General features: G+C 43.2%; 3 protein-coding genes across 3 annotated transcripts in view; all 3 read right to left on the reverse strand.

Moving 5' to 3' along the window:
• bcap31 (B cell receptor associated protein 31) overlaps positions 1–8,583 on the reverse strand; it is a 35,182-nt gene extending 26,599 nt beyond the window's left edge. The window contains exons 1-4 of the mRNA XM_063208714.1: positions 8,486–8,583; positions 7,144–7,255; positions 5,139–5,239; positions 4,269–4,413 (exon numbers count right to left, since the gene is read on the reverse strand). Coding sequence (XP_063064784.1) covers positions 4,269–4,413; positions 5,139–5,239; positions 7,144–7,235 — 338 coding nt within the window. The 5' untranslated portion in view covers positions 7,236–7,255; positions 8,486–8,583. The remainder of the gene's footprint in view (positions 1–4,268; positions 4,414–5,138; positions 5,240–7,143; positions 7,256–8,485) is intronic.
• Positions 1–20,975, reverse strand: part of uxt (ubiquitously-expressed, prefoldin-like chaperone) — a 228,878-nt gene that overhangs the window by 73,486 nt on the left and 134,417 nt on the right. The window lies entirely within an intron of this gene.
• Positions 8,837–18,636, reverse strand: slc35a2 (solute carrier family 35 member 2). The gene is made up of 5 exons (XM_063208715.1): positions 18,228–18,636; positions 16,405–16,590; positions 15,702–15,853; positions 13,380–14,107; positions 8,837–9,791 (listed from the first exon to the last, which is right to left on the reverse strand). Exons 1-5 carry the CDS (start codon positions 18,295–18,297, stop codon positions 9,764–9,766), a joined length of 1,164 nt encoding a protein of 387 aa, XP_063064785.1. The 5' UTR covers positions 18,298–18,636; the 3' UTR covers positions 8,837–9,763.

Below are 20,975 nucleotides of genomic sequence, written 5' to 3' on the forward strand. Positions count from 1 at the left end.
ACACAGAGCGAGAGAGCAAGCGAGAAAGGGGGGGGCATAAGGGAGCGAGAGAGAGAGAGAGAGAGAGAGAGAGAGAGAGAGAGAGAGAGAGAGAGAGAGAGAGAGAGAGAGAGAGAGAGAGAGAGAGAGAGAGAGGAGAGAGAGAGAGGAAGGAGAGGGATGGCAACCTGGTACCCCAACCAATTGCCCTCCTTGGCCTCCAGCTTTACACCCCAGATGAGATTTGTGAATGGAAAATACCAATACTCCTGTCGCTGCTAAAGAGTCAGCATTCCTTCCACTGCTTACAACCGGAGAGAGAGAGAGAGAGAGAGAGAGAGAGAGAGAGAGAGAGAGAGAGAGAGAGAGAGAGAGAGAGAGAGAGAGAGAGAAAGAGAGCGAGAGAGAGCACAGGCAATGGATACAGACCGTGCCAGGGATGGACAGAGCAATAGACAGAGATGGAGAGATATGGAGATGGAGAGCTGGAATGACAGAGAGAACAAGAGTAGGTGAGAAAAAGAGAGACCACAGAGGACACAGGAGAATTTGATGGAGACAGTGATGAGAGGCTGACAGAGGGATGGAGGGAGCACGAGAGAGAGAGAGAGAGAGAGAGAGAGAGAGAGAGAGAGAGAGAGAGAGAGAGAGAGAGAGAGAGAGAGAGACTACAGAAGACAGATGAGAAGAGAATAGAGAATGTGATATGGAGAGCAAGGAGCTGATGAGAGCATGAGAGACAGAAAGAGAAAAACAGAGGGATGGAGAGAGAGAGAGAGAGAGAGAGAGAGAGAGAGATAGAGATAGAGATAGAGATAGAGATAGAGATAGAGATAGAGAGAGAGAAAACATAGCATGCAGTGTTCTTTGATCTATTTATGAGCAAGTAACTAGGGCAAATCTCCCACAAGTGGGAACTCATCAATAATCTCCAGGCTCCCGTCTCATCTTGCGATGAGGCCACTGTTTGCACACCAGTGTCTTAACAATCACACACACAATAGGGGTCACATTTGTCATGTTGGATGCAGTGACGGGTGCAGGAAGAAATCAATAGTTGCGTCTGAGAAACCTACACTGGTTGCAGTATCAATAAAACACCATGCCTTGCCCTGCCATGGAAGGAAATAATGGTTTATTTTTGTCTGAATTGTAGGGGTGTAAAACACAGCCTGCACAACAATACGATACGGTATCGATTTCTTAAAGCTGGGATTCGATTCTTTTTTTAAACTTAAAAATTCAAATAACAGGTCCTGTTTATTTAATCAATGTGGTCTTTTTGAGTCTTTGAGTTCTTAGTATTGCAGGACAGAAGATTGCTTATCGTGGATGATGTTTCTTGGCCACTTCCTCTGTCCGTTATTGGTCTGCTACTGTATTTATTGTAGCCACTGAACATGATTGCAAGATGGCTTCAGATCAATTTTGTGGTATGTATAACATTATGATTATCATTACAGCATTACCACCATGCATTGCAGATGGCCAACCCTGAGGGCCAAATGTCTATAAAGATTCTTGTTCGTCCAGGTCATCTAGAGATTAAAGTGAAGTGAAAGCCCAACTGGGAAACTCCAACTCCTGTTGTCATTGTGACACAGCACTCCACAGAACACAAGTGTTCACTACACACAACGAAATTACATTTATGCCTCACCCGTGCAAGGGGGCAGCCCCCAATGGTGCCCGAAAGGGAGCAGTGCCGCGGGGCGGTACCATCAGTCATGGAGGAGGATGGGGGAGAGCATTGGTTCATTACTTCCCCCCACCAACCTGGCGGGTCGGGAGTCGAACCAGCAACCTTTGGGCTACAAGTCTGACGCCCTAACCGCTTACCCATCATGGCTGCCCTAATTAGTGTGTGTAATTAGTTGTAGGCCACTGGACTCCTTTTTGGAGCTTGAAGATGTGTCGACTCTTCCACTACAAGACTTCTTCAGTTCCAATTCTGAATCAGAAGTGATTTATCTGTGGAACATGGACCTGTAGATCACCACACCCTTTGTCTGTCAAACATTCCAAGTCAGCCACTGACACAGAGACGGGAGACCACAAGGGCCGTGAGTCACGGTCATCCAGCTCTTTAAAAAGAGAACGCAACAACTGGGAAACAGGGTCAATATCGGGACTTTTTTTTTGAAGGTCGAGTCAGAGAGAGAGAGAGAGAAAGCGAGAGAGGCGGTGGTCTTGCTGGGTAGCCGGGAGGGGATGTTAGGTGAAGCAGCGCTGTAGGCAGCGTTCCATAAGGTCCTTCAGCAATCAGGGCATAGCAGAGTAGTGTGAGGGCCACAGCCTCTTACATCACATGCTAGCACTGAGCACCGTCGCCCATTATAGAACTGCAACTGCCCAGGGGAGAGACACAGAGAGAGCGAGAGAGAGCTGATACCATGATAGTGAATAAGTCTGTGTGTGTGTGTCTAAGATCAGTGTGTGCGTATCATGTGTTCGTGCTTTAAATGAGTGTGCACTACCCTGATATGTGTGTGTGTGTGTATGCGTGTGTGTGTAAGTATCATGTGTTTGTACTTTAAATGAGTGAGTATGAGTGAATGAGATATCTTTGTATGCGTGTATGAATGTACTGTATATACTGTATGTGTGTGTGTGTGTGTGTATGTCAATGAGTACACTTTAGAGTCTAGTGTCTCTCATAAGCCTATCACATACCCCAGGGTCTAATATCTCACACTCGCACTCTGAAGAGGGTAGACAGAAGTTCCACACACAAACACAAGCATTCATGCACACACAAAGAAGCATAAAGACACACGCGCGCACGCACACGCACTCGCACTCGCACTCGCACTCGCACTCGCACTCGCACTCGCACTCGCACTCGCACACACACACGCACACGCACGCGCACGCGCGCCGAAGTGCATTGCATTTGACATTTGATTACTCTTGATTTCTTCCCGTTTACGACTCCGCAACACTCCAAGAGTGCCCAGCGCCACTGCCGATTACAGTCCAGCTTCCATCTTGCAGATGCCAGCATACATCTGCCAACAAATGGGTCTTTGCCACGTGGGCCAAGTAACAGAATAAGGCTGTGGAGACCCCCTTTAATGCGTCAGTGTGCCAGTGGGACACAAGCGTAGCGGATAAAGATGGCCGACAGCCCAGCCTACTGAAGCCTAACCTAAAAAGCTATACTTGTGCATAATTACTGAGGGACGTTTCAGATGTCACTGCTCTATGCCCCCCTTTACAGTCAACCGTTGCCACAAAAAGAGATTGAACATCTAGAGGAGAGAGAAAAGGGGACACCAGGGATGAAGGGACAGTTGCCCTCCCGCCCAGCCCTACAATGAGGCATGAGTGCGAAGGAAGAGGGTTCTGCCATTCAGCTCTATTGGCGATCGATAGTGGTTAATACGGAATATTCCAATGTCACCTCTTTATCATGAGGTAGAGCGCAGCATAAAGTGATGGTTATGGTAAGTGACGAATGAGTGTGAAGGGCGGGGCCACTCACACGGGAGAGGAGCGCGAGACACATTAAGTAGACGGTGTTATCCAAAGCCACTTATGCCTCTTTTCCACTGCCACTTTTCTGGTAGGCCTTCAGCTCAACACAGTGCGACTCGGCAGCCATTTTTTGCTTTTCGAATAGGCACGACACAGCTCAATCGTAAAGCAAAAGGTGGTGGCCGAGTCGCTCTGTGTCAAGCTGTAGGCCTATCAGAACACAGGCAGTGGAAAAGAGGCATTAGTTCTTCTAGGTACAGGGTATTGTTTACAGTCTCTACAGTAGAGGATGACATTTTTCAGGAATTCCCGTGGGTCCCGCGTGTCCTGCGGGATTCCCGCGGGATGGGAGTCAAAATGTTAAAGATGAACAGGAGCGGGCAGGAGCGGGAATAAAGATGAATGGGAGCGGGCAGGAGCGGGAATAAAAATGAATGAGAGCGGGAATGCTTGCTTATTTTTTCATTAAAAAAGCCTATGAAACGGGAGTGGGATGGATTTTGAGTGGGAGTGGGCAGGATTGGGAGACATTCTTTTCAGGACGGGACGGGATAGGATTTGTTTCTTTTACCCCACGGGACGGGACTGGATGGGATTTTTTTTCTGGGACCGGGATGGGACGGGAGTGAAAATCCATTCCCATGTCATGCTCTACTCTACAGGTGTAGGGTTAGATGCCTTGCTCAACTACCCTTCAGCCATGGATGAAGGCATAAGGGTGGCCTGTATTCCATGGTCCATATTACAATGCTGGTACGTCACATTAAGGTCCTGTAGGTGGACTATGAGTGGGGAGGGAAGAGGGAACTCACAGGCAGAGGAGCAGTGCGAAGCCAGCGATGTACTCGTTCCTCTGGGCCCTGAAGAGCTTCATGTGGATGTGCTCGAGGGCCCCCGGGCTGGCGGAGAGGTCTACAGTGTCCTTCACGCTGTACTTACGCACCTCTCTGAATGCATCTGCAACGCATCAACCACACACACAACACACACACACGTGATAACACAATTAACAAACAACAACAAAGTGCTTTGTTAAGCACTTTGAGTTACATGCCTTGTATGACACAGTGCTATACAAATACAATTATTATTATTATTATTATTATTAATTAAGTCTACACGGCAAATTGTGAATTCATGCATCCCTTAACCACCAGGTCACCACTTCCTAGGGATGCACCAATACCGATACTGGTATTGGGTATCGGCACAGATACTGCTCATTATACTCATACTCGTTAAACACTTGCTCATACCAGGCACGATACTGCTATAACACGATACAATGCAAAATTTGTCACATTCTGTGGACTTGAAACCAGCATAGAAAAAATTCCACCTCATACATTTACTAACATTTAAATCTACATGGAAATGGAGAGTAAAAAATATCACCGGTGGAAAAAAAACAAGGCCATGCATTTATTTTCATTTTATGTTGGTCGGTACTCTGTATTGGCAAGTACATACATTAATGTACTCGTACTTGTATCGGTTTTCAAAAAAGTGGTATCGGTGCATCCCTACCACTTCCCCAAAAACACAAATACATGCACACAAGTGCACAAACACACAGACATCCACAGACACATTTCTCATCACCATTTCAGGAAAATTTGCATATTCCACTCTAGAAAACTCATTGTGGGACAAAAACATGAACGTCAGCGCTGAGCACTCACCAATAAGCAGGAACACTAGGATAGCGATGGCCACCATGAAAGCAGTGTTCCCATAATATGTGATCATTTGGACAAAACGGGACTTGAAGAACTTGTTCCATCTGAAAGGGGCAAACAAAGAAAAACAAAACAGCATGACTGAGAGTTTGGTTGATACACACGTAAATTAAAACTAAGCTTATTGCTCAGGAGGCGGACAAACAAGGGAGAGAAACGAGGGCCACCAAGAGAAAAACATGTTTACCAGTTGAGATAAATAACTGATTTGAGAAGGGAGAAAAAAAACGCTCTAGGCCTTTTAAAGAGTCAACGCCAAAACATTTGCATTAAGCAAGTTTAGCACTTCTGGGAAAAAGAGCCTTTTTAATGTACGATATCCTAGCAACCTGTACATGCGTAGGGTGGTCATGGGAATCTTCTTCACAGTAGTAAATTCATTACCGCCTCTCTATTCAAACAGCCACATGCAAAGCCAGGCTGGACCACCTCAATTAGATTATCCGCATCTTTCTGCATCCCCTTGTTTTTCAGTTTTCGGACCGGTGGGACTCTCAGGAGAGTAGGTCTGACGTAAGGTTGAAATCAAGAGCACACTAAAGTGATTTTAGGGTTCCTGTAAGAGATGCATTGGCCTACATTGCAGCCTTGCATAGGGTCCCTTTTCTGACATAACAAATAGAACCGCCCACCGAGATAAACACACAGTAAACAAACCAAGCAGATAAAATGTTTTGGCTCAGATTATTGTATCAAGGAGAGAGACAGACAGACGCACTGTGCTTTCTACGCATGGTGCTGCAAAGGTTGATCAGATAAAGCAGTGACATTAAAAACATTTATTGTTACTTCACTGAATAGGGACAACAGTATAACATAATATCTTACAATTGAACTGGATTCCATCATGGATACCGTCAAGAGCGGTACTCTGCTGCCCGTGTGTATGAAGGCCTGGATTCAGCCTTACATTTGTAGTAACTGTAGTCGGACAAATACTGCTCTTCTGAGAGTGCAATTAAATATCTAAGTATGTCATACGAGTTAAAGGAATAGGTCGGTATTTTGCATTTGGGACCTTAATTATGGTGTATCATACACTGAGCTACCCACCTGTGTCACTTTTGTTTGATTTGAAGCCTTCCGTGAGATTTTGGGTTTGGGCGATATCCACAAACCACCATACAACGGGAGTCAGCGGGGCACAGACTTTAAATCCGTCGTACACGCATAAACAGTATTTTCTTATTTTGTTTAGGGTCATACAATTACGTTTCCGCCTCATTTCAATATTTAAATCTCCCGGGTTCAGTGAACGAATTAAAAATCACAAGCACAACATTTGTCTACTGCTCTAGTAAGTCTATGCAGAGAAAGACAGCCTTTGTAGGCGAGCCTAAATGGTTCCAACATGCAAACAGCCTGTCTATGGCTTTATAAGCACACACAACAGCTAAAACATATTATTTAACCCTCAACCTTCTGTACGGTGCAAGTCATCTACAAAAGTTTCTGGCATTGCTTCAAATTAGGGGTCGAGAGACGGCAGAGACTATGCTCAATGTGGGAGGCTATGTGACTTCCATGTGTTTTACGCGACGAGTGCAAACGTGCTTTAAAAGTTAAAGTTGGACTATCAAATGCATGAGAGGGAATCCGAATTTAAATCCCTACGTCGCTTACGACGTGGGTTCTCTCATCTCTCATGCCTGTTTATCTCGCCAGCTGATTTAAATATTGAAATGAGGCGGAAACGTAATTGTATGACCCTAAACAAAATAAGAAAATACTGTTTATGCGTGTACGACGGATTTAAAGTCTGTGCCCCGCTGACTCCCGTTGTATGGTGGTTTGTGGATATCGCCCAAACCCAAAATCTCACGGAAGGCTTCAAATCAAACAAAAGTGACACAGGTGGGTAGCTCAGTGTATGATACACCATAATTAAGGTCCCAAATGCAAAATACCGACCTATTCCTTTAATTTGTTGGCCCACAAAGACGCCCACCTTTTGGGAGAGATGAAGGGAATGCAGAGCAGCAGCACAGCGAACACCTCCGCATACAGGAACGTGGCCACAGCCGTCCACTGCAGACTCATGGCGCTCTGTGACCAGGACTCTGAGGGGATGACAGGGGCACATATTAAAGGAATTAAATTAAAGGAAAAACACCACTTTTGGTTGCCAAATCATTCACAGGGCATCACGTCCAAATATGTCAACATGGCTTAATTGTTAAAATTCCTAAAGATAACCGTTTTCAAGGGCACTGTTGCGAAATGTTCCAGTGCCATTTCCAAAGAGTAGTTTTGGAATAAGCTAGCCTTCTAATGAAATTGCCATAGGTCAATAATGGCGCAATGTGGATCAGACACATTGGGTGCAACAACTTGGCAGTACTTGTGCCGTGACTCTTGTGATGAGGGCAGTTAGTCCTGTTGTGCAAGTTTGAACTAGGGCCCCTTTCTTGCCTGCAGGTTGAGAAATGTTGGAGAGGAGGCACCTGATCATCCATTCCTGCTTGTGTTATGGAATGAATGCATTCAAAATGCTAGTGAGCTAGGAGTAAGTACTGACAGTTCCTCTCCCAGCTTGAGTAAACCTTCTTGGCGGTTGACAGGGACAGGGGGGCACGCCTGGGAAACCATAAGAGGATAGAGGAGAGACCGTTCTGGTGTTGTCAAACAAGGCTATTTTGAACACGGTGCCTAGGGCCGTTCACTCGGACGTCACTTATCCCATGCGATGGTGTGAAATTTTGTTAACCCGTCGTAGACATGAACACCAGAGTGGCGTTGAGTCCACGAAACAGTGAAGCAACAGCACCATCTCTCGTCTTCCAAGATTACGTTGCAGTGCACTTAAACTAGCCTGGCGTTTATCAGTTCAGCTGATCAGTTTTCCAATCATTTCAAATAAAGTAGGATGATGATGCATGACTCAAATGCCTTAAAATTTCAAGTACAACCAAAGGCTGCCGTCACACTTTGTTCTAAAGTAGCGTTAAATGAACTATGGCACACACCTACCTAGATTTAAAGTATACGTGTCACATCCCACGATGATGATAACAGCTGTTATTGACTACACAAGGTCTGTACCACTTACTAAGTATTCCCCAAAGTAAAGGAAGATCGAGCACAAGTTAAATCCTAGCTATGAACTCTTTAAAAGACAAAAAAGTAATTCCATCTCCATACACACATTATGGCCTATGCTAGACATTAGCCAACGTCATGATGTCTGGACTGGAGTTAGCCAGCTATAATTGTTGAGCACGTCCATCAATGTTCTTCTTAGAATACGACCAGTATTTACCATTTCAAAGCCATAATTTACAACAACTTACCTTATACAGAAGATAAAGTAAAAAATTAGGGCTGACAGACTTCAATGTAGAATGACAACTTGTTTTTCCTGATCACACTACAATGTACTTCCGGCAAGTGAATTCCGTCGCAATAAGCATGATGAGCAAGCTTCCTGTTCAATTTATTTCATCATACAGTTATCATAATAAAAGCCCAGTTCCAAACAAAACAAAAAACCCTAACAACATCTAAAAAAAGTGGTTCTGTATCGGAGCATTTGACTCACAAGTGTCTGTTCTTACTATACATTTCCCAAAATAAATGGATTGAAAGAAAAAAACACATTAGAATAACAGGTTTTGTTTTCCTTATTTTATTTTAATCTACTGTATACTGTATTATGCCACCATCACCACATTAAACCCACCAATCAGCACAATTTAAAAAATACTATTTCTTTATTCAAAATACTGGTGAGTTCCAATACATTCAGTCAGTTTTGTTGTTGTAGCACCAGATTCCTATTATTCCCAAAAACTTCTAAAACGTTGTCCTATCTTATCTTCAACAGTTCAACCTCATAGTTGTTATTCACAATGTAGTGTATCAATATATTGCATAGACAGCTGTCAGTATTACCATAGAAAGTAGCAGGAGAGAAATGTTACAGGCTTTTTTATAAGCATAAAAAAGAGGACCACCCTGTCTTCTGAAGACCAGCAGGTGGTGCCGTTGTTTAACAGATCAAATCACAAGTCAAGCTCCCAATGTTTTTTTTTCTTAGAGTGTATTCAAAATGAAGGAGGGTAGGCCCTAAGGGTGTAGGCCCTAAGGAGTGCTTTTCAAAACTTTCATTTAAAGCGAAATGGAGAGAGGGCAACGATAAAAGACAAACATATTTTAAAGGCATCTTTCTGAGTGAGGTAATAAGATGTAATGTTATGTTGTAAACACATGCAATCACAATCTGATACTCCCATGTCACTGAATGACCACTACACAATTTAGCCATGAAATAGCAGCCAATGACTAAAGCACATGATTGGGCCCAGTACCTAGTGCATCAATACTGTACGTAAATTCACATGAATGATATGATCATTGATCATTGTTGAATAATAGAAAAATATTATCATAATGCATTACAGCAAGGCAGACGACAGTCAGAAATGTTTCCATTTCCATCCAATGCTACAACTTACAGATAAGAGAAGGCACTTGAATGGTTGTGTATCCATGTTTCACATTTGGTTTGGCAGGGTTTTTCTAACCCTCAGGACCTAAACTTTTATTGCTGTAGTAGGACTGTGATGAACTCAGCTTCCCTTTTCTTTTCCGGAACTCCTAGAAAACAAAAGCAAAAAAAGAAAAAGGGAGAAGGCACAGTGAGTCAGAAAGCTCTCATTATCCCCAACAAAACATCAGTCATAGAAGTGGCCTAAGGCATGCTTTAAGGGCCATACCCTTATTTTGAAAGCACAATCTGGTTTGACTTGAAGAAGTGGATTGGTCTGCATACATCAATGTGACAGGTCAGTCATTAGTTGACTTTAGAGGTTTGTCGTTACGCTTACGCTTCTTTTATGCCACAACAATCTACAATGAAACCACGGTCACACTTGGTCACAAGCATCATATTTGGTACTGTCATTTCCTTCTGTAGTTAACAACTCGATTGTCAAGGACACTCCTTTTGACGAACATTACTGGAAGTCATAAATTAAGGAGGGTAAGGACCCTAAGGAAGGGTCTTAAAGAATAGCAGTCATGGTAACAAGACTAAGAATGCCAGAATCTAAGTCCACTGAGTCCATCAGTCCACTGGCCATTTGGATGAAACTTATTTTGATGTGAAATCTCCCTTTGTGTGTGAGGGTATTCATTTCAGAGAGATAGGTCATTATCTGCATACGTCAGTTTATTCTCATTATTCAACCACTCTTCCATCAAATCAACTATGCCCTAGAGTAGTCAAAGGTTAAGAGATATGTTTTTAGTTTATTAGTTTCTAGTATATTAGTTTCGATTCATTTATATGGGGCTACTGAACCACATTAGGAATCATTCATGGTTAGTAAGGACAGGATTTTGTTACGTCTTTGCTAAAAATCAGACCAACAAAGTGGCGATCCAATTTGATTTATTTACATTTTCAGCATATAATCATGTAAAACAGCTTAAAATGATTTTTTGTTTGTTTTATTTAAATCATTGTGAAAAAATATGAAATCAGTATATTTACAAGTCCGACACTAATAAGAAATAAGAAAAAATGTTCACTAATAGATGTAATTTATTGTTCGCCTCAAGAAAGAGGCCATTATGAGAACATAACCAACCATTGGCTGGTAGAGTTTTACAATTCATTTATGCATTTCAAAATAAAAGACGTGTCAAGGTAGTACGAGTCATAACAATAAATGCAATCAATGTAGAAGCAAAAACTCTACAGTGCTGATATGAGATGACTGCACATCCGTTGTCTGTGACTGATTGAGTTGGCCTTGGTAATGAATAACTGAAAACATGAGGCAAGACAACAACACGCCAACATCTCAACAAGAAGGCCAAAACCAAGGCCCATCTCAGCACCTTCCCTTTTGATGTCACAAGAGTGCCTCTAATCACAACTCTTAACATGAAGAACAGAAAAGTGACACAGGAAATCAGAGCTGCCAGCAGACGTTATCCATTAAAACTCCACATTGTCCTGATTATACATTGATCCCATCATTAAAAAAAAAATCAGAATGCAATTACTCAATGAGGCCAAAGTCCCTTACCAATAAAAAAAAATGTTGTTCCATTTCCCAATATAGGTGTGCTGAACACTGTATGATTATGACACGACATTCCCCTCACCATAAAACTGCATACAACACCCACACAGCAAACGGATACTTAACATAACATGAGACAAGAGAGTATAGAGGAAAGAAAAAAAAGATTTTGCTTCATAAATATCTATGAACATTCATTTAGTCTCAGCTGATGTCCTGTTTCAGTCATCTGACACGAGACCACTTTTGGTATGGCCATAAAAAACAAAAAACACAAAGACCCACAAAAACCATAAATAGATAGACAACTCTTAATTAAACCTCAGGGAAAAAAACATTTTTGATACTATACATATTTCTTTAGAAAAAAAGCTCTTATTAATATTACAGTCCAGTACTGTCCATTTTTACATGAGGATTGGGAGAAGGCACAGCATGTCCATTTGTGAACTGAGGGAGGGGAAGATAAGCAACAAACACAGTCCGATTTCTTCCCCAATTTCTAGTTTTATAAGGTGCCATTTCGATGGACAAGTGATGTTTCTTTCTAGCCATCCCAACCTCACAGACAAGCTCTTGCGGTGATCAAAAAAAGAAAAAAAGATAAAAAGCATTCCGGTGTGGGTACCAGGCCAGCTAGTCTGCAGCATAGAGAATTTTCAGCAGCAGATGCCACTGCCATCATAGTGTACAGGCTTAACCTTACCACCCCTTTCGGGTGCTTTTGTAGAAGGTTTGGACCGTTAATCGACCCAAATTGAGGCCACTGAACCGCCCAGTAAAAAAAAAAAATGGTACAGGTTACTACTAAAAAGTACCCAATACATTTTCAGCATAGTAAGGAAGTCCGTAGTGTACAATCTGGTGAGTATGTGCCAAGGGTGTGTTATCGTATAGTCTGCTGGTAAGTCCCACATAGTTCCTCTTGTTAGTGTGAATAATACACTGAAGATCACAAACATGAATCTGCATTGGCAATCCCCTGACCGCACGTCAGCTGGTTGTAAACTCTTTAACATAAAATATTTTTTTCTGATATAGTTTATATGGCCCACCTGCCCTGTACAACTGTACAGCATAGTGAATCTGAATTCTTTACATTTTATATACATTTTTTCAATGAATCTGTACTTAATTTCTGTAAGATATTTTTCCAGTACGTCATTGACAAATTCACAGCGGTATAAAGTTTTTTTATACCATAAGTTCTTCATGACATAGAAATATATTGCCAGTGGATAGAAAGTGTATTATGCTTCACAAGATCTTACTTTTTGATAATAAAAAATGAATGACAAGACAACAAAACAGTGCCATGTTTGTTTCGATAGCAGTATGTGAATGTTAATTAATTAATATGATTTTCAACGGACAAGGTGTGTGGCAAATGCACAGCTTCGTTTAGCTACTAGGCGCCTTCATTGGGCACCAGTCAACTGTTGAACTTCACAGAGCGATCTTTGTCTGACCATGATCATAAGCACTGACTCACATCCACATGTGATAAGGCATCCCACTGATCTGGGAAATCAAAAATAATCAACTTTAAGGCAAAAAGGGAGGCCATAGAAAAATAAAAAATAAGAATTCAACATACACACACACAAAAAAACGAAGAATCCCCCATAAAAATGTGACATAGGCAACAAAGTCATGAGTGAATGCCACATTTGCTGGCGAGACAAGAGTTGGTGGACATTAGTATGTTAGACATAGCCAAATGCACCTTGTGCTTTTCAAAAAAATATGAAAAAAAGAGATAGCAAACGTACAAGTGAAACGTTACGTTATGTGCCAGACAGCCCCATTGAAATATGTGGCCTGAGAAAGAAGCAGGAGGGGTCTCTTTCACAACAAAGCGTGTCGCCATGGTTTCACGGCTGTCACATGTACACGTCTCCTCAGTCTAAAACACTGAGAAATGTTTAAGTTTGGAGACTTTAGGGGGAAAAGGCAACACAAAAAACGGAGGGAAGAGGAAAGATCACATCTTATGAAGAGGGTTAGAAAAAGTCCAGTAAGCAGTAAGAAGTTGTTAGGAGACGGTCAGGAATACATAAGGAAAAAGAGGGAGGACAAAAAACAATTTAAAAAAACTAAAAAAGGAGGAGGAAAGAAGAAGAAGAAGAAGAATCATTTCACCACAACTGACTTTGCAAGGAAAGCCTCCATCTCTGTGTCATCTCTTCTCCTTTGGTTCATGGGGGACGAGGAGGACGTGGAGGACAAAGTGGGCACAGCGCTCGTCTTGGGCAGGCTGTACATGTAGACGGCGCCGATCACCAGCCCCGCGCCCGCCGTGAACAGCAGGTCCACGTGGAAGCCGAAGAGGTAGATGGACAGCACGGTGGAGATGATGATGGAGAAGGAGGTGGCAAAGCCCTTCAGGATGTTGTCGGCGTACTTCACCACCACGGCCACCAGGAGGCCCCCGAAGGCCTGGTTGAGGATCACGCCCCACACCATGGAGGTGTAGCCGAATAGGAAGCCCTTCTCGGCCACGGCGGCGCCGTCGTTCCACCACATGCCCAGCAGGCCCAGCGCCGTGCCGAAGATGCCCAGCTGCACGTTGCGCATCCAGACCGACGCCGAGCTGCCCTTCAGGATCTTCTCGAAGTAGACGCCGGCGAAGCCCGAGGACAGGCAGGACACCACCACCGCCACCAGGCCCTTGCCGTAGCTCTGCTCGGGGCCCCCGTCGCCGTCCGCCGCCACTGCCGCCACGCTCTCCTTCTGTCGGCTGCTCTCCTGCTGCACCTGCACGATGGCCACGCCGGCAAACAGCAGCAGCAGCGACACCCACTGCACCCGCGACAGGCTCTTACGCAGCATCAGAACCGAGAACAGGGCCGTCGTCAGGATCTTCAGCTGGTACGTCACCTGCAGGGGTCGAAATGCACAGGTAAGAAGGGAAATAATGCAAGACACTCATAGTTCGAATTACAAGGGGGCCAATGGGGCCTGAGGTCCCATTCCCTTGACAAAAAAACCATAAAAAATTATCTCTGTGGGGGTCTCTCACGTCAATCACCATAATATATATCTCCATTGCCTAACAGGAGAATATTTGTAAGAAAGAAAGAAAGAAAGAAAGAAAGAAAGAAAGAAAGAAAGAAAGAAAGAACAGACAATCTTTTTCTTGACCTAGGGAGGCAAAGGGAGGGAGGAAAATAATGTAAGACACGTACATGGAGAATATTTGTAAGAAAGAAAGAAAGAAAGAAAGAAAGGATATATAATCTATTTCTTGAACATGGGTGTCTGGAAAAGTACTTTTTCAATTAGATTTGTTATCATGGATATGATTATTCACAATAGGATGGCGCCAAGCTATCAGAACCAATTGCAAGTCTGAAAGTGTATCTTTACATCCCCTCCCACTCAAGATCCCAGACATCAGACACTGACCATTTTCTAATCTGTATAGGTCAGTAGTGACCTCGGGAGAGAGAGAGAGAGAGAGAGAGAGAGAGAGAGAGAGAGAGAGAGAGAGAGAGAGAGAGAGAGACAGAGACAGAGACAGAGACAGAGACAGAGACAGAGACCGACAGATAGAGAAAGCAACGCAGAGAGAACGCAGGGTAATTAAACACTGTGCCAGGCCAGCCGATACATCTGGTTTGCAGCGTAGTGGCCCTGAGAGGAAAGACACAGATTAAATGACAGGGGAAAGTGAGTCAAAGGGCAGCAGAGGGGTGGTAAATTCTTCTTCTTTTGTGTTATAGCTTCAGGGCTGATCCAGTCATTGGCTGGGCTGGGCTCTTCTTTCTGGCCCACCTGGAAATGTGACGACTGGAAAAGGGTTTGAATGTTGGACGTTGTTCTAGAACAGGGAACCTTTTTAATTCAAGGGGCCACTTCAAATTCATTCGAGGGCCGTAAAAGTCATCCGAGGGCCGTATTATGAACAAAAGCCAGGATTTCCCCCTGCACTTTAGGCCTAAATTTAAGGCAGCTACCTTTAAAACAGACCCCACCTTCTCTAGGTCCCCTGAATATAATGTAATTGTATTGCAAATGTATTTTCTGAGTTTCCTTTACAAAATATGTCATATCTCATGTGAAGCTGCATAACATTAAAACTATATCGGGGGCCGGATAAAACGGCCTCAAGGGCCGCAAACGGCCCTCAAAACAGAGGTTCCCCACCCTTGTTCTAGAGGGAAGACCTAGGCTACATAGCTGACATGAATGATGTTTAATGACAATGCAGGATGAGAGTTTTCTCCTTCACGGATGCTTTAAGCCACAAGTATTAATGTTAGTCATTTAAGAAAGGATTGTGTAATGCCTCGTTTCCTTCTCAATAGAAAAAAGTTCCCAAACCAGTTTGAATGGTCAGTGAAGTGTACGTTTATATTGATGTGTGTGTGTGTGTGTGTGTGTGTGTGTGTGTGTGTGTGTGTGTGTGTGTGTGTGTGTGTGTGTGTGTGTGTGTGTGTGTTTACATGGTGTGGGGGCAGTGCACTCTCACCTGGAAGGTGGCGGCTGGGAGGTTTGAGATGGCCACATACTGGAGGTTGTTCTGCAGGGTGTAGATGAGGGATGGGACGGCCAGCTTCAGCGTGTCCCTGTACTGGACCACTATGGAGTCGTACAGGAACAGCCCAAACTCTGTCAGCTTGCCTACCGACATACCAAGAGAAACCAAGAGAAAGCACATTATGAATGCATTCCTATGCCGTCTTGCATATGAATCATCTCAAACAGTATTGGCATAGTGCTTCAAATTCCAAACAGTAGCAGTAGAGTAGGGTGAACAATGGCAAATTACCATCACACCAGAATGGCAGAAGAAATGCACCATCGGAATTTGACATAAAAATGTGACACAACGGCACTGGGAGGTTGAATGGCGTGTTCAACAAGAAGTCTAGTTTGCTTGAAACTTGTCAGTTTTTACTAGTATGACCACAGCTGAGATAACTCTGGTATTTTAAGGACAGGATACAAAATCCCCAGAGCCAACCATTCTGAAGCAGGCTGAGCAAAATCCAATTTAGTCAGCATAAAAAAAAAATCAAAAAAATAATAGACAACGTAAAAAAAATCAACATTTCTATGTCTGGTGCTTGAGCACAATTGGATTGTAGACAAAAGGGAACAAAAGTGCATAATCCTAACATGAACTTTTGTGTATATTTGCTGACCTCCAACAAGTGATTTAGATTTCTTACCCCGTTTCTGGAACAGGATGATGAGCAGGCAGGTGGCGACTTTGAGGAGCTCCGCCATGACGACAGCAGAGGTGGCGAAGAAGCGGTCGCCCGGCAACGTGCGCACATATCGGATGCTGAGGATGAGCGAGGCATTCTGGATGACCAGGATGGCCAAACTGATGTACTTCAACTTCTTGTTCACCTCTGTTTGCAAGGGAACAAGGCGAAGAATTCAGGATCACAATCAGAAACAGCTTTGTTGATGAAAGTACACATGTACGGAATTAAACATTTCAAGCAAACGTACACAATCCAAAACACCAAAAAGATCAACTATTAGGTCTTCCAAAACAGCACTGGGTCTTCTTATTCTCCACACACATCCTGCATTTTGCTTTGCTTACTCTCCTCAGTCTAACTGCACTCTAATCCCAGTTGTAGCTTTCCACCAGACTGCTAAGGAAAGGAAACAGTTATGTTGACTGGAATAGCAAACCTGAAGACTGACAAACTTGTTTATTACATCAAGAGTTTCTCCAACCTTTCAGAGAAAACAAATTCAGGAGGAATACATACATAGATTTACTCATACATGCTAGCTGTTATTAAAACGAAAATACATGAAAAAGTACATCAAACTTTTGCAAAATGCGTAGGCCGATATCCCAAGAAAACTGGATGCAAAATGGCAGACTAGGAACACCCTAGGTAAACACCAACACTCACAAAACTGCACAAAGACATCCATTTACAACATTATCAATAAGGACAGTGTTCTTGCAGTAGGTAAATAAAGGTGCAACCTCAAGGGATAACTCCAGCATAAATAAACCAAGTGGTAGACCTACCAGCCCAGATAGTAGCCTAAGCATACAACACTTCAAGTTCAAGTCCTGGGCATTATTGGCTTCTTAGAAACTGGAGGTTATTATTCTTGAAAACTCGTTCTACTTGAATGTCGTGTAGTAGCCAAACCCACGTAGACCAGACAAAAGACTCTAACTTACACGTAGCTAGCAAAGTGCTTGGAAAAGGGTTACCTTTCCTCATTGCTGTTGCTCATGTATGGAGAAATGTACAGTGTTACAGAACACATCTTGTACTTTTTTGATTTGACGTTCATCGCAGGATCTAATGTTTATTTAATATTCTGAATATCTTATCTTATCAGTTAGATAGGGTGGTTCTTTCACTGTATCATTTACGTTACATTGTGATGCATTTTCACCTTCTACCTGACTACACTTCCCAATGTTTTGGGGTCTAATTTTTCTACTGTCTGACTCCAGGCTAGCAATTAAAAATTCAGCTTACATTTTGTAAGCTGACTAGCAACCCCAGTTTTGGCAGATCGATTTGTCGTTGTATTTAATTATTCTAGACAGATAAGGCTTCGCAACAGATCTCGTAAATAGATGATAGTAACAATATCCTACAAGGACATGGAACTGAACATCACTTGAAATAAGCAGATATTTGTTTGAGTCCAATGCTAGCTAAGGTTCCACACCTGGGATCTGACTGATGCTATCCTAAGTTCAATGAGTGAAGGTTACTAGAAGTAAAACGGCGATGAGTCATTGGATAGTCTTATTACGTTACGTTTACGATAAATCCTGATGATTGTTTTCTAATATACATTGATATACTGCATCTGGTGCAATTGTGGTCATGTTTAGTTAACACTGCTAACGTCAGAGGATATCAGGCAGCTAGCTGGTTATTGAAACAGGTAAGAAAAACATGACGGGATGGACACCAACTTTCACCGTACGTACAGTTATGAAATAATCGAAATCGTGCAATTTCTCAGATTTTGACGTTACTTGATCTCACTTTACCTTCATTTTGTTTACTCCGAAAACTCCTATCCTCAACTCCAGAGCTTGGGCCTTGGTTGCTCCCTGCCATGTTGGCATTGACGTTTCAGTGCAGAGAACTAGCTCAAGCTAACAAGCCTCAGCCCCACAAATAATTTACACTGGCAAGCTAACAATAAATCGGAGACTTGCTCCAACCCCACCTCGCTTTAAATAAACTGTACTTTGGCGACTGCAGTCAGACTATGGAGTAGCCTAGCTAAACGCCATATCACAGTAATTCCCACTGTGCATGCAAAACTGAAATGCAGGGTAGATTTGAATCCAGCTTCCCAAGCCTAGTTGTGTTACAAGGTTTCTTACTAGGCATCTCCTCCTCCCTAGCTACATTCATCCACCTCTGTCTCAGATCCAGGATATCCGCCTTGTCTGACAGCCGCGATAGCTGTCATTGGCCCGTAGCGCGTTCAAGACTTCCCGCATCTTCGACAAAAGTCTGCCATCTACTGTACAACCCACATACATCAGCTGTTTCGTTATGTCACACACCAAGGCTATTCATCAAATGTTTTTCTTGACTGGTAGAAGGAAGAAGCTCGCAACTGCGTGCAAGCGGAATAGCGGATGAAATTTGACGTCTTCCAATGTTCTGAAGTGTTGTCAGACACCCCCAGGTGGAATGCAACGGCCCTTGTTCTACAACACCGGGCAGTAGTTCCCAACCTTTTTTTTGACTCGGTCCCCATTTTGACAGCTCATCATCATCATCATCAACATCATCATCATCATCATCATCATCATCATCATCATCAACAACAACAACAACAACAACAACAACAACAACAACAACAATAATAATTGTATTTGTATAGCACTGTGTCATACAAGGCATGTAACTCAAAGTGCTTAACAAATGGGAAAAAACATTGTTAGAGATAGATTTAAAAGGAGAGGTATAGAGGAGAGGCAGAAAAAGCAGGAAGGCAGAGGAAGAAGAGATAGACAGAGAATGTAGAGTCATAAGGTCAACGTAGGTTAGGACCAGGATTCTTAGATGTGTAATAGTGGCTGGGCCTATCATATAGATAGTCACACAGAGATTGGGCGCTCAGGTGCGGCCCCTGGTGGCATCAGGGGTGAGGAAAAACTCCCTTTCGCTTGATTCATAGTTTGTAAGGGGGAAAAAAAAGCTCAGTGAGGTCTGAGAAAAAAGACCCCCTATAGTCAGGAAGAAACCTCAGGCAGAGACCAGCGGCCACCTAGGGGAGCCCCCTGCCAGGGCTGGTTGCGAGTAGTAAGGGCGCTGCGGCAGCTGGGACACTATGACGCCTTGGCAGCTAGGAGTTGGCAAGGATGAAGAGGTGGGTCTTCAGCTGCTTCTTGAAGGAGTCGACGGAGGTGGCTGATCGGATCTCGATGGGGAGGGCGTTCCATCTCTTGGGCGCATAGCAGGCAAACGTGGCGTCGCCGATCTTCTTCTGCGGGGGGGTGGGGGTCCTTAGCAGCTTGGCATCAGTGGACCTGAGAGCTCGAGCAGGGGCATAAAAAGAGAGCATGTCTGAGATATAACTAGGGGCAAGTCCATTTAATGCTTTAAATACTGTGAGCAGAATCTTAAAGTCGATTCTGTATGAGACAGGTAACCAGTGCAGGTCTGCCAAGACAGGAGAGATGTGCTCTCTCATTCTGGTTCTTGTTAGGATTCTTGCCGCAGAATTTTGAATGAGTGAACAACAACCAACAAACAGCAGCAGCAGCAGCTACAACAACAACAACCATTATTGACAGATGCAGCCAATGAAGAACACAACTAATATTAAGACACACTGAACAAGAAGAAGAAATAAAAAAATGGTAATAATGGTGGCACTTTTTTTCTGGAGCAAAACCATAGAAGGTATAGGCCTACATCACAGTTAATATACAATCTATGAGCAAAACACAACTACATTAGGCTATCCATTTTTTCCCCAACTGGGGTAGGCCTACAGCTTCAATTAATTGTGCCCCATAGTGCCTTGGTTGCCTGCTCCTTACACAAATATAACTTATAGGTGGCCTACCTGTGTACCTCTTGACCTCTCTGCAAGGGTCATGTAGTCAAGTATGCTTTCAGAGGTTCGCCTGCACGCCTATGAATTAGTCCAACTCCAAGCCAGAATAGTGACTGTTACGCTTCTTTTTGTCTGTGCTGATGTTGTGGATTTTGTGCATTTTTGTTACCTATGGGCTTATGAATGTACAGGAGCACAACGCCTGAGAGATTCTTTATAAAGCATAGTAATAAGTTGTTTATGCAAAATAATTCTCTTTAGAGAATAACTGACTCATGCTGGGGACCTGGGTTCGATTCTGGCTCGAGGTCATTTCCCACTCACTTCCTGTCATCCCTCAAACTGTATCAAAAATAAAGGTCTACAATCCCCAAAAAATATTAAAAAGAAAAACAAAAAGATGCCTATAAAGAGTTGTGCCCCTTATTGAAATGTGTCTTCAAGGGGAAACATATTACTTTACCAATTTAGTCAGCATCTATTTGTTTATTTTGTTCTACCAAATTCCCAACATTGTATTGCATTACACTTTACACTTAGCCAACACTTTTATCCAAAGTAGCTTACAGTAATATACAGGTTATAGGTTACAGTCCCTGGAGCAATGTGTGGTGCCTTGCTCATTGACAGTCTAGCCATGGCTCCGCTTGAGGTGTAAGGGTGACTTGACTAAACTTTGACCTGTCTTAAAGGGACACTGTGTGAGATTTTTAGT

The sequence above is a fragment of the Engraulis encrasicolus genome, chromosome 10 (genome assembly GCF_034702125.1).
Source record: "Engraulis encrasicolus isolate BLACKSEA-1 chromosome 10, IST_EnEncr_1.0, whole genome shotgun sequence".
Taxonomy (NCBI): Eukaryota; Metazoa; Chordata; class Actinopteri; order Clupeiformes; family Engraulidae; genus Engraulis; species Engraulis encrasicolus.